This window comes from Rhinatrema bivittatum, chromosome 3 (genome assembly GCF_901001135.1).
Source record: "Rhinatrema bivittatum chromosome 3, aRhiBiv1.1, whole genome shotgun sequence".
NCBI classification, from domain to species: domain Eukaryota; kingdom Metazoa; phylum Chordata; class Amphibia; order Gymnophiona; family Rhinatrematidae; genus Rhinatrema; species Rhinatrema bivittatum.
The window spans coordinates 450,018,270-450,035,893 of NC_042617.1; the positions used below are offsets into that span (position 1 = coordinate 450,018,270).

General features: G+C 43.9%; 1 protein-coding gene across 1 annotated transcript in view; it reads right to left on the reverse strand.

Moving 5' to 3' along the window:
• The window catches only part of LOC115088023 (zinc finger protein 605-like), a 57,495-nt gene extending 40,321 nt beyond the window's left edge, over nt 1-17,174 (reverse strand). Inside the window, exon 1 of the mRNA XM_029595887.1 lies at nt 16,638-17,174. Coding sequence (XP_029451747.1) covers nt 16,638-16,661 — 24 coding nt within the window. The 5' untranslated portion in view covers nt 16,662-17,174. The remainder of the gene's footprint in view (nt 1-16,637) is intronic.
• Nucleotides 17,175-17,624: the final 450 nt, after the last annotated feature.

Sequence of the window (17,624 nt, forward strand, 5' to 3'; positions counted from 1 at the left end):
GATACTTCCGGTGCCTTAGAGTTTCGAGATAATCTACTACAGATATATGTGTATAAGAGTATTTCTTGAATGGTTTGAATTTCAAATTACGATCGTTTACTTGCTTGATCTTACTCTGGTTATTAAGTTGTTCTTTCTGATTTGATAATGTTTATACTGAAGGGACACTGGATAAGCACTGTCCTGATAGGATACCCTTTCAGTTTTTCTCTGCCTCCATCTGCTAGACAGGAGGCTCAACCCACTGTCTGGACTGATCCGTAAGTACTAAGGAACGAAAATTAGCAGGTAAGAACCAATTTTCCTTTCCCTGTATGTACCCGGATCAGTCCAGACAATGGGATGTACCAAAGCTTCCCTAAGTAGGATGGGACCGAGATAGTCCCGCTCAAAGCCCCTGCCCGCCTGTACATCAAGGCGATAATGACGAGCAAAGGTATGAAGAAATTTCCAGGTAGCTGCTCTGCATATCTCCTGTGGGGAGACCAACTGGCTCTTCACCCAAGAGGTAGCCTGTGAGCGCACCAAATGGGCCTTTAAGCCCTCCGGAAACATCCGGCCCCGACAGGTATAGGCCAACGCAATCACCTCCTTTAGCCAGCAAGCAATGGTAGCCTTAGAAGCCTTGTTTCCCTTGTTGAGTCCACTCCATAGAACAAAGATGATCAGAGACCCGAAACTCATTTGTGACTGATAAGTATTGCAATAGCACTCTTAACATCAACGCACTTAAGGTCTCTGCCAGGTGTGTTGGCAATGTCATCAGGAGAAAAAGCAGGGAGCTCCACTGACTGATTTAAATGAAAGGAGGACACAACCTTCAGTAAAAAGGATGGTTCTGTCTTGAGGGAACCACCTGAATCAGAAAAATGAAGAAATGGTTCCCTGCACAACAAGGCTTGGAGCTCGGACACTTCTAGCTGAGCAGATAGAGACCAAAAAAAAAAGCACGTCAAGAGTCAGATCCTTAAGTGTGGCCCGACTGAGGGGTTCGAAAGGCAGACTCGAAGTACGAGATTAAGGCTCCACGACGGACAAGTAGCCCGGACAGGTGGGTTCAAATGCTTGGCCCCTTGAGGAACTGCGCAACATCCGGGTGAGCCGCCATGGCATAACCATCAACCCGCCCTAGGAGGGAACAGAGAGCTGAAACCTGAACCCGCAGGGAACTGAAAGGCAAACCCTTAAAAAGGCCATTCTGCAGGAAAGCTAGGACCTGGAACACCAGGGCCTTACACGCAAACACTCCTGAAACAGCACCCATCATCTCAAATACTTTCTATACGCAAACATAAGCAAGAGATGTTGACGTCTTATGCGCCCGCAACAGGGTAGAAATAACCTTCTCCTTATAACCCTTCTTCCTCAACCTTCGCTCTCAAAAGCCAAGCCGCTAGACAAAAGCGATCTGCCAGACTGAAAAATACAGGACCCTGCCGCAGCAGATGTGGGAGATGACAGAGACGAAGAAGCCTGTCAGTTGCAAGGTTCACCAGATCCGCGAACCATGGTCTCCGGGGCCACTCTGGCACTATGAGAATGACTGGCCCTGTGTGAAGCTCTATTCGTCTGAGTACCTTTCCCACCAGAGGCCAGGGTGGGAACACGTAGAGGAGAATGTCACGAGGCCAGGGTAGCACCAGGGGATCCACCCCTTCCGAGTAGTGCTCTTGTCTGCGGCTGAAGAATCTGGGAGCCTTCGCGTTCTTCAGTGTGGCCATGAGGTCTAAGTGGGGGATTCCCCACCTGCGAACGATGAGATCCATCGTCTTGGACAGCTCCCACTCGCCGGGGTCTATGTGCCGACAACTCAGGTAGTCGGCCTGAATATTCTCCTTCCCCGCAATATTGGAGGCCGCTAGATGATCTAGATTGTGTCTGCCCAAGAGAACAGCTTGCTGGCTTCCAGAGCCACCAGATGACTCCTGGAGCCGCCCTGGCGATTGATGTAGGCCACCGTAGTGGCATTGTCGGAAAGGACTCGCACAGCTTTGCGATGGAACAAGGGCAGGAACATTTTGAGGGCCAAACAAACCGCTCGTGCCTCTAAACAGTTGATGTGCCACCGGGCTTGGACTGGGAACCACAGACCCTGGGCAGACTGGTTCTGGCACACCGCTCCCCAGCCGGATAGGCTGGCATCAGTTGTTACAATAATTCACTGGGGCATCTCTAGGGGCATCCCCTTTGACAGGTGAGCGAGAGCAAGCCACCACTGCATGCTGGCGATGGTAGACTGGTCTGAAAGTGCTCCGAAACTGGCTTCCAGCGGGACAGCAATGCTTTCTGCAAGGGTCGCATATGCACAAAAGCCCAAGGAACCAAATCTATAGTGGAAGCCATAGAGCCCAGAACCTGAAGATAGTCCCAGGCCGTGGGAAACGAGAGAGATAACAGGTGTTGAACTTTATTCATGAGCTTGAGCGCTCGGGCTCCGGGAAGCAAAACCTTGCCCACACTGGTGTCGAAGCGTGCTCCTAAGAAATCCAAGACCTGAGAGGGCGTGAGATTGCTTTTGGGGAAATTGATGATCCATCCGAGGGAAGTGAGGACTGACAAGACTCTATTGATCACAGACTCACAGAGCATTTCCGATTCTGCCCGAATGAGCCAGTCGTCCAGATAAGGATGGACCAGGACTCACTCCCAGAGGAATGCCGCCGCTACCACCACCACGACCTTGATAAATGTGCGAGGAGCGGTGGCAAGGCCGAACGGAAGAGCCCAAAACTGGAAGTGGTGCCCCAGGATGTTGAAGCGAAGATACTTCTGGTGTTCCTGACGGATTGGGATATGCAGGTAGGCCTCTGTCAAATCTAGAGAGGCCAGGTATTCTCCAGAGCGAACCACAGCTATGACCGCCCTCAGGGTCTCCATTCGAAAATGGGGAACCTTGAGCGCTCTGTTGAATTTAAGGTCCAGGATTGGTCGAAAGGAGCCGTCCTTCTTGGGAATGACGAAGTAGATGGCATATTGGCCAGACACTTGATCCTCCCGGGGAGCCGGGACTATAGCTCCGAGCTCCCACAGCCTGTCAAGAGTCTGGCACATCGCTTGATGCTTCTGGCTCCTGCAACGAAAGATTAAATAGTGGTCCTGGAGATCCCGAGCAAACTCTAAAAACGTAGCCGTTTTTGATCAACTTGAGGACCCACTGATCTGTAGTGATTTTGACCCATTCCTCGAGAAAGAGGGACAGACGTCCACCTAAGTTGGGAACGGAGGAATGGACCAGCTGCATCTCACTGGGAAAACTTAGTGGCGGATCCTTGGGGGTGAGCCTCTCGGAATGAACGTCATCCACGAAAGGAGTGAGACCAAGATTGGGACCTAGAGGAGGTAGGTTTTTGGGCAGCCCCCCGCGGCTTGTTGTACCTGTGCTGCCCCCGGAAATGAGAGCACGACGGAAAAAAGGACAGACTGTCTAGGGCGGTCCTCAGGCAGCTTATGGATCTTATTTTCCCCCAAAGATTTAATAAGCTGTTCCAGGTCTTCTCCGAAAAGAATAAAATGAAAAAAAAAAAAGTGCAAGCCCTGACTTTCCAGGAGGGTCTTGGAATGGTATATAGCAGGATTCAAGGAAAGAAATTAACAAATAAGAATACATTTCTCCTTTGCTCAAGAAGCATGAGCCCTCATAGAATTAGCACAATGCACCTTGAGAACATGATCATTAAGCAAAAAGCTGAGGAGATCATCTCCTTGATTCACCCTGACAAAGAAAATTTTGGAGCTGCCTCTCTCCTATGAGGCTTATGTCTAACATTTCCACAACCCATCTGGGAGGATCCAGATCTATTCCCCTTAATTTATCATAGGACTTGCCATCCAAATCAGGCCATTCCTGATGGCGTGGAAGAGGTAGACGCACCTCGCAGTGCTTTGACAGCAGGGGCTAGTGGAACAACAGGGACAACTGAAGCCACAAGTGAGCCCGGGTTCAAGGAACTAGATCCAGAGAGAGACCATCATGTAACCCAGAAGCTGGAGATACTCTTACACCCTGGAAGGAAACTTTCTTTGAGACTAATGTAGAACATTCTCCTCTTTTTCATGTTACTGTGCTGAATATAGTAACATAGTAATGACGGCAGAAAAAGACCAAAATGGTCAATCTAGTCTGCCCAGCAAGCTTCCCAAGGTAGTAACTGCCACTCCGTGCAGGTTACCCCCAAGCTTTATTTATTTATTCCCATCCTCTAGCCTTTAGGGTTCCACAGTGTTTATCCCATGCCCCTTTGAAATCCTTCACAGGTTTAGTCTTCACCACTTCCTCCGGAAGGGCATTCCAGGCATCCACCACCCTCTCAGTGAAGAAATATTTCCTGACATTGGCTCTAAGTCTTCAATAAAGTATCTTTTCATTGCACATTAATTGCTCCATCTGATAGAAGATGCGCAGGGGGTGGCACTCTCGCCGCGGAGCAAGATGGCCGCGTGACCTCTAGCTCCTGCCTTCCCCGAGCCTAGCAACAGCAGAAAGCATGTTAAAAAAAACACCAAAAAAAAAAAAAACCTGAAATCAGCGATCAAACCTCAAAAAAAAAAAAAAAAAAAAAAAAAAAAGGCAGGTGAACCATCAAGATGGCCCAAAAGGAAAAAAAGGGGCCGATTTCAAGCAGTTTGCATTCACAAAAATGTCAGCTCCGAAGATGGGCCTGTTGGCGCTTCTGAAGGCTCGGACTCGAGTAATCAGGTACCCGAGAGAACGAGATGGGGGGAGCCACGGGGAAGATTCCTGACCTCCCCAAGAGAGACGAATTTCACCACTGGTTCGGGGACCTCAGAAAGGAGATGAAAGAAAATAAATGGGAACTCCTGACAACCATGGAACAAATAAAAGAGGATGTGGCTGACCTAAGGAAACGGGTGGATGAATGTGATATGCGCAATCTATGAAGACTGAAAGCTTACAAAAATCAGTTACACAGGTTACTCGTGATTCAGAAGAAATCACAGCAAAACTGGAAGACCCGGAAAACAGAAGCAGGCACAGCAACTTGAGATTGAGGCATACCTGAAACTGAAGCGTATACAGATTGTGGGATAACAGTTCAGAGATTATGCACCTTTTTGCTTCAACAAAACACCACCAACACAGAACCTGTACAAGCATTAAATATAGAGCTGGAACGTGCCCACAGATCCCTGGGTCCCAGGACTAACAGTAAATCAAGTGATATCATAGTGTGCTTTGCTAGGTATGCTATGAAAGAAAAAAAATCTACCAAATAGCATGGAAGCAACCCACATGGGAATGGGAGACTCTTACTATTCAGATTTACACAGGTCTTTCCCCACTGACAAGGAGGATTGAATTCAAGGAGATTACCACACAGTGTTAAGAGGAGAGAACCTCAGATACCGTTGGCTGTTCCCCTTTGGCATTGCAATAATCATAGATGGTACAAAGGCACCCACATAACTCCTATTCTCAAACTGATTGATAAACTACTTAGCCTTCAGATTAGAGAGCCGGAAATCGGTGCAATTACATGGTCGGATCATGCTCCGATCTGGTTAACAATCCATATGAACAGCTCGAAGCCAGGGTTAAGATATATTAAGTTAAAAGACTCCTTATTAGAAGATACCACGTTTTGTCAGAAAGTGCGCTTGGCGATAGAAGAGAGTTTCAACAATTTAATGGGGCAAACATACACTCCAGACCCTTACTCTGGGAATGCTTAAAAGTAGTCCTTCGAGGAAGCTTCATATCTCAAGCTTCCTATCAAAAGAGGGCGAAACAGGCAAAAGTAACTGCACTGCTTTCTGATATTTCCATATTAGAAAAGCAACATAAAGCATGTCTCCTAAAATCTATACATAGCTTCAGTGTACTTGCAATGCTCTGAAAGAGAGAGACAGGTGAGTGATATAGCCCACAAACTACAACTTGTGAGGCAAGAGCATTTCGAATGGGGTAACAAAGCAGGTAGACTGCTCGCTCGCAAGTTGAAGAGACAAATAGCACAAAATCAAACACGGATTAAAGCTATAGATGGTTCAGTTCTGGACTCCGCAGAGGAGATGCAAAGATTCCAGCAATTCTATGGAAAATTGTATGCAGCAGATTCCCATATCAAGGTAGAGGTGATTGAAGCTTATCTTGCCAAAATCACTTTACCTGCGCTAACAGAGACTGAAAAACAATTTTTTGAAGGCCTTATAACTTCTACGGAAATTCACCAAGCCATCAAAGCTCTTAAAGTAAACAAGGCACCGGGACTAGATGGGTACACTGGTTTATTTTACAAAAAATATGTACAGAACACCTATCCCCTTATTTGATGGAGGCATATAATGCACGTCGGGATGATGGTTCGTTACCAATGGAGGCTAATGTGGCCGGGATCACTATATTGGCAAAACTGGGTCGTGATCCCCTAGAGTGGGGGTCATATAGACCCATCTCCTTAATAAATATAGATCTGAAGATACTAGCTAAGATCCTAGCCACTCGCCTCAGTAGAGTGATGGCTAAGCTGACGCATCCCAAATCAGGCAGGTTTTATTCCTAGGAGGAAGGCAGTGGACAATGTTAGAAAAATCATAGACCTATTATGGCAGGCCAAACACACACAAATACTGGCAGTATTATTAGCTGTCGACACTGAAAAAGCCTTCGATATGGTCCACTGGCATTTTTGTTCAAAACACTGGAAAAGATGAATTTTGGTCCAAAATTTTTAAATTGATACTTAAAACTCTACGATAATCCAAGGGCTAGGGTTAAGGTAAACGGGGTATATTCGGACCTATTTTCTATTGGCAGGGGAATGAGACAGGGGTACCCATTGTCTTCACTGCTATTTGTGTTACTTTTGGAGCCCCTCACTACCAAAATTAGGGAGGAACAGTCCATATCCGGTATCAAAGTGGGAGGAATAGACTATAAACTATTGTTATTCGCGGACGATGTGTTGATTACTTTGACTGAGCCACAACGATCTTTGGCCGGAGTAGTGGACAAGCTGCTTGAATTTGGTTCGATGTCAGGATTCCGCTTGAATCTTGACAAATCCAAAGTGTTAAATATTTCTCTACCCACAGAACAAGCTGAGCAATTGAGACAATACCCATTGAAATGGGTGGGGAATAAAATAAAATACCTGGGAATCCTGATAGGCACTAAGTTAGAAGACCTATTTAAACTAAATTTTATACCTCTTGCGGCCAAAACCTTTTGGGAGTTGGATGATTGGACAAACTTACCCATCACTTGGACTAAGAGAATAGCGATTCTAAAGATGTCTGTTCTCCCGAAATTTAACTACTTATTCCAATCATTACCAATACATATCCCCACTGCCCTACTGAAAACATGGCAAAAATATGTCTTTTCGCATTTATATGGAAGTGGAGACCCCCTCCCCCCCAGGGTAGCGCAAGCTGTACTATATAGACATAAATTACGAGACGGGATGGGAGTCCCCAAACTCCAGTGGTACTATGCAGCTGCCCAACTTAATGCTATCCTTTCTTGGCATAGGCGAAGGGAAACTCTGAGATGGGTAGACAGAACAAGCTATGCTGGGGTCAATTCCACTCAGGGCTCTTACTTAGCAACCCAGAGAGACATGGAAGTTGGGAGGTGTAATCTCTTTGCCACTCCAAACTATGCTACAGAATTGGGCTAAGTGGAAACACCTTGGGAAGATATACAGGGAGACCTTGCAAAGGGGAAATCTCAATTTGAGGGGTGGGTGGTGTGATCTCGTGGACCGCATTAAGGGTGGCCTATCGAGAAGGAGGAGAAGAAGAAGAGTCCACATTCCTCAAATTTCTGGTTAAACACATCAAGTTCACCAAAAATTATTTCAAACTGAACAAAATCACTGAGAACCTGGAAGATGTAGTAGGCCAGATTGACAAACTAAAGAGTAGCAAATCACATGGACTGGATGGTATGCATCCTAGAGTACTGAAGGAACTCAAAAATGAAATTTCTGATCTATTAGTTAAAATTTGTAACCTATCATTAAAATCATCCATTGTACCTGAAGACTGGAGGGTGGCCAACGTAACCCCAATATTTAAAAAAAGACTCCAGGAGTGATCCGGGTAACTAAAGACCAGTGAGCCTGACTTCAGTGCCAGGAAAAATAGTGGAAACTATTCTCAAGATCAGAATCGTACAGCATATAGAAAGACATGGTTTAATGGAATACAGTCAACATGGATTTACCCAAAGGGAAGTCTTGCCTAACAAATCTGCTTCATTTTTTTTGAAGGGGTTAATAAACATGTGGATAAAGGTGAACCAGTAGATGTAGTGTATTTGGATTTTCAGAAGGCATTTGACAAAGTCCCTCATGAGAGGCTTCTAAGACAGCTAAAAAAAAAGTGACATGGGATAGGAGGCGATGTCCTTTCATGGATTACAAACTGGTTAAAAGACAGGAAACAGAGAGTAGGATTAAATGGTCAATTTTCTCAGTGGAAAAGGGTAAACAGTGGAGTGCCTCAGGGATCTGTACTTGGACCGGTGTTTTTCAATATATATATATATATATATATATATATATATATATAAATGATCTGGAAAGGAATACGACAAGTGAGGTTATCAAACTTGTGGATAATACAAAATTATTCAGAGTAGTTAAATCACAAGTGGATTGTGATACATTAAAGAAGGACCTTGCAAGACTGGAAGATTGGGCATCCAAATGGCAGATGAAATTTAATGTGGACAAGTGCAAGGTGTTGCATATATGGAAAGTTAACCCTTGCTGTAGTTACATGATGTTAGGTTCCATATTAGGAGCTACCACCCAGGAAAAAGATCTAGGCATCATAGTGGATAATACTTTAAAATTGTCGGCTCAGTGTGCTGCAGCAGTCAAAAAAGCAAACAATGTTAGGAATTATTAGGAAGGGAATGGTTAATAAAACAGAAAATGTCATAATGCCTCTATAATCGCTCCATGGAGCGATATAGAGTACAATTCTAGTCACCGCATCTCAAAAAAGATATATAGTTGTGATGGAGAAGGTACAGAGAAGGGCAACCAAAATGATAAAGGGGATGGATCAGCTCCCCTATGAGGAAAGGCTGAAGAGGTTAGGGCTGTTCAGCTTGGAGAAGAGACATGATAGAGGTCTTTAAGATCATGAGAGGTCTTGAACGAGTAGATGTGAATTGGTTATTTACACTTTCGGATAATAGGACTAGGGGGCATTCCATGAAGTTAGCAAGTAGCACATTTAAGACTAATCGGAGAAAATTCTCTCTCACTCAATGCACAATAAAGCTCTGGAATTTGTTGCCAGAGGATGTGGTTAGTGCAGTTAGTGTAGCTGGGTTCAAAAAAAGTTTGGATAAATTCTTGGAGAAGTCCATTAACGGCTATTAATCAAGTTTACTTAGGGAATAGCCACTGCTATTAATTGCATCAGTAGCATGGGATCTTCTTAGTGTTTGGGTAATTGCTAGGTTCTTGTGGCTTGGTCTGGCCTCTGTTGGAAACAGGATGCTGGGCTTGATGGACCCTTGGTCCGACCCAGCATGGCAATTTCTTATGTTCTTATCCAATATTTTCGCGACAGATTCTGCTACTTCTGCCACAGCTGTTTTAAAGAAGGCAGCAGACTATATGCGACATCATTCACCTTTTTGATTTCAGATAGCTTAAGCCTGTCTTTATTTTATTTTTTTTTTAAAGGTTTTCAAAGCCATTATCTTATGTTTTTTGTTTTTCCAATGAATCCACCCATACACCAGGCAGGAGAACCAATTTGAGAAGTCAAAGATATAAATGTGCCCAAAGACAGAAACAATAGCTACAGATGAGGAAGCAGGCCTCAGAGCAAGCCAAGGCACATTTTACCTTTCCCACTGCATCACATGATATTTCCTATAATAAGTATAAAATAGCTTTCCAACCATGTTTGTGTGCTTGTGTAAGTTTTGTGTCTTTTTTTAGATGGGGAAAAGGGATCTCAAGTAACAGCACAGGAATGGTATCCCAGAGATGGAAAGAGGAGGAGAAGAGGACCAGAGACTAGAGATTGAGTGATACTGTGAGAACACTGGGGAAGGAGAGAGTAAAGAGAGAGGAACAATGATAGGGGAGGGAAAAGAGAACGAATCTGGGAAGAAAAGATCTGGGATCAAGGGAGGGATGTCTCTCCCCTGGCTTCAGTGCTGTTCCTGCTTGTATCCTCACGTCCTCTTTCATTCCCTCAAAATCTATCATGCCCTCTGTCAACCTCTCCCACCCCCACCCCATTACCTCTGTCACATACACGCACATTCATTCAACTCCTTTCTCTCAAACATATACCCATACTGGTTCCCATTTATCATCCCACTCACTCATTAGCAAAATCCCATGTGATCTTTCAACCACTCCTAACCATCTACCTAAGTCAATCCATCTCATCTCCCAGTCCCTCCAACTGCCCCCAGCCAATCCTCTTCATCTCCTTCGAATTTCTTCACCCTTTAAGGCAATTCCACATTTATCTCCCCAGTCTCTCCCTTTCCATCTGACCCCCCTCTCTGCCCATGCTTCTCATTGACTTGCGTTCCTAACCAAACCAGTCCCCCCCTTATTCCCTAGTACCTCTTCAATCCCACTCTAGTTAATTTCTCCTTTCATTTCAAACCCTCTACTCATCTCCCCAACTGATCCCCTCTCATCATGCAATCTCCCCTAACTCCAAGTCAATTCACCTTTCAGCCCCTCCAAGAGGATTCCCTAGCTCCTCCTCACAAGCCTCAGCTGATCCACTTCTTATGCTTCAGACCTTTTTCCTCTCTCCTTTCACCCCCACTGCTGATCCCGTCAGCTCCTCACTTTACTCTGTATCCCTACCACTTATTGGGCTTGAAGTAAGATGAGAGCAATGGTAACTTCAGGCCATGTCTTACTCTTCTGTTGCTTGAAACCTGACTAGTGCTTTGAACTGCATGCGACACTGTAGTACAGCATGGTTTCTTTGCAAGTTCGTAATTTTAGGAGTCATCTTGGATGCCAGTAATTTCCGTACTATGATACAAGCAAAGTACTTACCGGAATTGATTATAGTAAGTCTTTATTAAGTGGTCTTTCTACTACCACCCTAAGAGTAGTTCAGGTTATGCAGAGTGCCACAGCAAGGATCCTCATTGGAAGTAAATTACGGGATTATATAATACCCATTCTTCAAGCTTTACAATGGCTGCCGATTGAATGGCATCTAAAGTACAAAGTCGCCACATTAATTCACAAATCACTCATTAATACCAATTTAAATCCACGCTATTCTATGTATATAAGTCCTGAAAAGCAAGCTGCGTTCAGAAAATATTGGCCATTTTGAAGTTCCATCTTTCTGAATTGTTCATCTTGCAAAAGATCTAGATCATGCATTCTCTGTCATGGGCCCTACTTTTTGGAATGTCCTTCCTACTCATTTGAGATCCATGAATGATCATGTTTTATTTAAGAAAGCCTTAAAGACCTTTCTTCTCAAGAAAGGTTTGGTGGAAGATGACGTGTAACAGTTTTATTACAACTTGCTAGTGCTATCTGAAGTTACAGAATCTGTCATCACGTGGATCTGTGATTTTTATTTCATGTTTTGATTGACTTGATTTGGTTATTTCTGTTTTCAGTGTTTGTATTTTTAGGTATGATACTTTAGTTTTTATTTATTTTTCTAAGTGTCCTGAATGTAATTTGTTGTGAAGTGCCTGAAAAATGTAATATAAATCAAACAAACACATATATAATAAATCCATAAAATTTTTTATGTATGTTTTCATGTAATCTGCCCTGAAGTGTGGAATGAATGGAATATAATATTTTTTTTAGATACATAAATAGTTCAAAGCCTCAGCTAAGTTCTGAGAAGCCATCCTGCTGCTCCTTCTATCATCCCTGGGAGAATCCATTGGAAGAATGGTGAATAGGAAGGATCATGCAGAAGGTAAGGAAGAGAAATGTCAACAAATCCTCAGCCCGCTCCTGGTTCTCATGATTCTATGAAGGACCTCACAATGCCATTGCAAGGGGCAGATTTTGCATGCCTTGCAGGAGCCTGGGAGTGGGGAGCCCAGGTTATATGTCAGTATGTTCAGCTCTTATAGTAACATTTGAGATCAGGAGTAAGCAACTCTGATCCTGAAGTCCCACAAACAGGTCTGGTTTTCAGAACATTCACAATATGCATGAAATGTATCTGCATATAATGGAGACAGTACATGCAAACATACCTACCTGATGTATATTCGTTATGGATATCCTGAACACCAGACCTATTTATGGCACTCTAGGACCAGAGTTGCCTACCTCGGTATTAGATGATGGCAGAAAAAGAACAATAGTCTCATCTAGAATGCCAAGTTATACCTGTCCTCACTGTTAAGGATATATCCTAGCTGCCAACCATAAAGCCTGACTGCTTGTAGAATATTAGTCTATCTTCCTCCTCCGTACGCCACCATCTTGGGAAGATGAACATACAAGATCCCAATACTCCCATGTCATAAGAACTTGCCATACTAGGTCAGACTGAAGGTCTATCAAGTCCAGTATCTTGTTTCCAATAGTGGCCAATCCAGGTCACAAGTACCTAGGCAAGATCTCAAACAGTAAATAGATCCCATGCCACTATCACGCAATGATAAGTAGTAGCTATTTCTTAAGTCTACTTGGTTAATAACAGTTTGATTTATCCTCCAGGAATTTGTCCAAACCTTTTTTAAACCCAGCTACACTAACTGCCTTAACCACATCATGGGATAGGTGGTGATGTCCTTTTGTGGATTACAAACTGGTTAAAAGACAGGAAACAGAGAGTAGGATTAAATGGTCAATTTTCTCAGTGGAAGAGGGTAAAAGGTGGAGTGCCTCAAGGATCTGTACTTGGACCCATGCTTTTCAATATATTTATAAAAGATCTGGAAAGGAATATGATGAGTGAGAATCAAATCTGCAGATGATTACAAAATTATTCAGAGTAGCTAAATCACAAGCAGATTGTGATACATTGCAGGAGGACCTTGTGAGACTGGAAAATTGGACATCCAAATGGCAAATGAAATTTAATGTGGATAAGTGCAAGGTCTTGCATGTAGGGAAAAATAACCCATGCTGTAGTTACACGATGTTAGGTTCCATATTAGGAGCTACCACCCAGGAAAAAGATCTAGGCATCATAGTGGATAACACATTAAAATAGTCGGCTCAGTGTGCTGCGGCAGTCAAAATAGCAAACAGAATGTTGAGAATTAGGAAGGGAATGGTTAATAGAACGGAAAATGTCATAATGCCTCTATATTGCTCCATGGTGAAACCCACATCTAGGGTACCTGTGTAAGTCTGATCACCGTGTCTCAAAAAAGATAAGGTTGCACTGGGTAAGGTACAGAGAAGAGCAACCAAAATGATAAAGGGGATGTAATAGCTTCCCTATGAGAAAAGGTTAGGGCTGTTCAGCTTGGAGAAGAGACGGTTGAGGACTAAAATGGATAAATGTAAAATCGGTCATTTACTCTTTCAGATAAAAGCTTGGGCTTTATCTGCATAATTGTGTAACTGCATTTTAACTGTTGTATAATATTGAGTGCTGAGCTAGGCCCTACTAAGTTTGTGCCAGCACATGTCAAATACGTGTTGTAAGGAAAGCAGCTAATTACAACTACAGGATATGGGCCTAAGTCAGCGATGGGTGAAGGACATAGGAATGGCTCACATACAATATGTGTGTGGTGATTAACTACAAAGGAAAGTGCAGATAATGATAACAGATGATCAATGTCTTCCTACAAGCTGTGGGAAGTTGGTACAGAAGGAGAACAAACATTTGGACATCAAAGAAAGAGACTGAAATTTTGGGTGCAGGTGGTCTAGGAAAAAGAAAGCCAGGCCAGAATGATGCATTTAGAAATGATCAATACTTGGCAAAGGTAACGAGAAAAAAAAATGTATAAGTGCCTTGTAAGATTGTGATATAGGCAAGGATGAGCTTAAGGGCTTCTGATAATTCACAGAGTCTACGCTTATCCTTCCCAGACAGTTCTATTGTAATTGGCTATCATTTATTTACCATAATAAACATTTTACTAAGTTACCTCTGAGACTCGTGTCTGGGCTATAACCATACACTATGTGGGATCAGCCCTATGGGCCTGGATGAGGTGCAAATGTATGATGTGCTCATTCAATTTTCAGCAAGCCTCCTTTCACAGAGAGACCGAGGATGTCAGGGATCCATCGGGAGAACAAAACCCAACTGTTTACTCCCCTCAGGGTGTCCCACCACCCTGATGTTTTTCCTCCACCCTCTGGTTCTTGAGATCGAGTTTTTCTCTAGCTTCTTTGAGCCTCCTCCCCAGCAGATCACCTTACTAGGTGCACCAATAAACGATAGCTCTAGCTCCTGCTCCTCTTCACGTGTGAGAATTGCATCTATCCCATCAGAATTCTCTTGGACAGAAGCCACCAACTGAACCACCTTCTCGACCACCGCTCCCAAATTTGCCATCACCACTGGAGGTAAAAGCTTGTCAGACAGTCCCTTGCACATTCTCTGGAGCATTTTGTTAGTATTGAATGAGGTGGACGGGATGGGCCATTCTTCATCTGAGCCCTGCGCCCCAGTGGCATCAGTCTTTTCAGAGGCAGTTTTCATGCCAGACCTTTGCGGTTTACCTGCCTGATCTGCCCAGAGCAGGTTCTCTCGACATGGTAAGAAAATTCTACTGCAAACTACACACAAACATCCAAACCACAACCCAAACACGCACACTTTGTTCATGCGTACTTTCCCGCGAGAAACCATCAGTTCGTGCATATTCTGCCTGTTTTTAAAATTGTTTGTACATTTGGCAATTTTACACATTAAACCCCTTTGAAAAATGTATTCCATTGTTAAGATTATTTTTTCCATATGCACATGACTTTACACTTGTTTACATTCAATTTCTTCTGCCATTTAGATGTCCAGCAGTAAAAGGTTGAAGTGCTGGAAATCTGACCCTCTTCTTCAATAAACCGAAATGGACTACAATGCTGAAAAGGGGGAATGTGATGCATGATACAGCAACCTGCTGAGAGCCACTTCCTGCCTTTCAGCAAGGCAGTCTGTGGTAATGTTAGCCAGGCAGCCACAGATTCAGTTCATCTGCTGCAATAAACATTCATTCATTTATAGTATTAAAAGAATGTGTTGGTGTTTTCGCAGGCTGTAATATGACAAACACTTGCTCCGACAATATACATTTCTTTTATAGGTTGCAGTAAGGATCCCCAAATTACAGTTCATGGGTGCTTATTTTTCTGTCCCACCATGCATTTCCTTCCTGCAGTGACATTTGGGTCACAGCGTTAAGTTTGGGTTTCCCAGGCCCCATGAGAACAGCAGACAGAACCTGTGGCAAATAGAGCCACTGGTAGGGTGGCCAAGCCTCACAGCAAGAGAAAAGTAGGCAGGATCTGCAAGGAATGATGAAGCCACTTGCATGGAGGCCAGGCTTTTGCCAGCAGGAGAAAAGACGATGGAGGAAGGTGGCAGGGTTTCTCAGGCCTCATCAGCAGGAAAGAGCAGACAAGATCTGCAGAGAATGACAGAGCAACTGGCAGGGAGGTCAGGTCCTGCCACCAGAAGAACAGACAGAAGAAAATCAAGATGACGGGGATGTGATAGGGAGATAAGTGAAGGGGTTGAGTGAGAGTGAAGGAAAGGGAAAGAAAGAAGGGCAGTGAATGAGGAAAGGGGTGAAAGTGAACAGAAGGAAGGGAAATGAGAAGGAATAGGAGTAAACGTGAAAAAACAGAAAAGAGGGAAGGTGACGGAATGACAAGGAAGAAAGGGGTTGAGATATGCGAATGAAAGAAGGAATGCCACACACACAGTATATGATGGCAAATAAAGAGCAAATAGCTCATCCAATCTGCTCAGCACATTGTTCAGGCTAGTAAACCGCTGCTCCATGCAGGTAACTCCCCCCAATCACTGCCTTCTGTTTGGGGTAGTGAGCAGCCATGCCATGTGGGTTACCCCCCAAACCTTTCAGTAAGATTAGTAAACCGCCACGCTATACTACTGTTAACAGAAGGAAACTACTGCTCCGTGCAGGTCACCCCTCCTGCAGAAATGTTACACCAAAGTTAGCACAGATTGCCCTGCTCCTTCATTTCCATCTTCTAGCTACTAAGGATCTTCTGTTTTTATCCCATGCCCTTTTGCATTTCATTACCGTTCTTGTCTTCCCCACTTCTTCCAGGAGGGCAGAGGAAGAGCAAGGCAAGAGGCAGAGTTGCCAACGTCTAACAAACCTAAAAATGTATTACTGACTGTATCTGCCACAGCCTTGGGAATACTGCTCGCTGCCTTTCCTCATTTCAAATCATGAAAGAGCCAGAGATTCACCCTCTCCCTTCTGAGTTCCCACCCTCCTCCAGTTCGGCAAAGTCCAAAGGGGACCCCCACCCCAGCCCTCTTGGAGATTTGAAATGATGTCCTATGTGGCCCTTCCCTTGAAAGGTGTGGGGATCCTTGGATTACGGCATGAGGACAGCTGTGTGTTCTTTAATACCCTTATACTGCGCTGTAAAGGAGGGAAGGTTAGAAGTGCTGCACAGGAAGTTTTTCTTTAAGTTCTGGTGCTCTAAATAGAAAAGGTTAAAAAATACATTTCTTACCAGATCAGAAATCGGTGAAGACATTTCAACTCTGTTTCCCCTCAGAATTCAGCAGCTGCAGGGAAGGATTCAGGCTGGAGATGCCCCTTTTCCTGGGAGGATGCAGCGAAAGACGAATAAGACGGGAAGAGAATGCTCTGGATCCCGAGAGTCTCGGATAAAAGTCCCACCTCTCCCCTTCTGCAGAGTGGAGGGGGGAAGATTTGGGACTCTGGCTTTAAGATAATGCGCGTAAATAAATATTTTTAAGATTACAGAAATTACCAGTCCTGGGGAAGTACAAAGCAAAATATAAACCTGAGCTTTTCTGTTTTGGGTTGGTTTTTTTTTACCGCCCTAAAGGCACTAGAGGAAGAAACATCAGGAGCACAACAGCCAATGCTGAGCATGCGCAAAGCTCCTCAGCTGAGACCATGCTGCCTCCCTTCTAGTGCATGCTGGGGAGATCCCGCCTTCTTAAGGTGGATCTGTAGCGATAGCTCATAGCTGTAGGATATCGGGGAAAGGGGGGGAAGGAGCTGGTTTTGTCCTGGTACATCTCTGAACTTTTATTAGGGAAATCATTAAGAGTGCAATGATCAAAGGCATTTTTGTGGAAAAAACTGATTTATCTTCAGAAATGGGTTCTTTGATTATTGACACCCAACATATGACACCCCTTAACTGTTTAACCAAATCCTCAAAACACTGTTTATTCTTGTATGCAATTAAGGACGAAAGAACACATTATACCCCGATTAAAATACAAAGAACAATATACATATCCTATAAACAAAATCACACACAAATCACATGGGTACTCAATTAGCCCTACCAGAAAAAAAAAAACCTTACATACCATACAAACTCACAAACCAAAAATCAAAAACATATTTTTAAAAAATGCCCCGTGTCTCTCACCTGAAAAAAAATCATAGTTCTTCAGAACTTCAACTTCTCAAACCGGGGCATGGTTTTGCTTTGATTGATGCAAACCCTGCAAGTTAA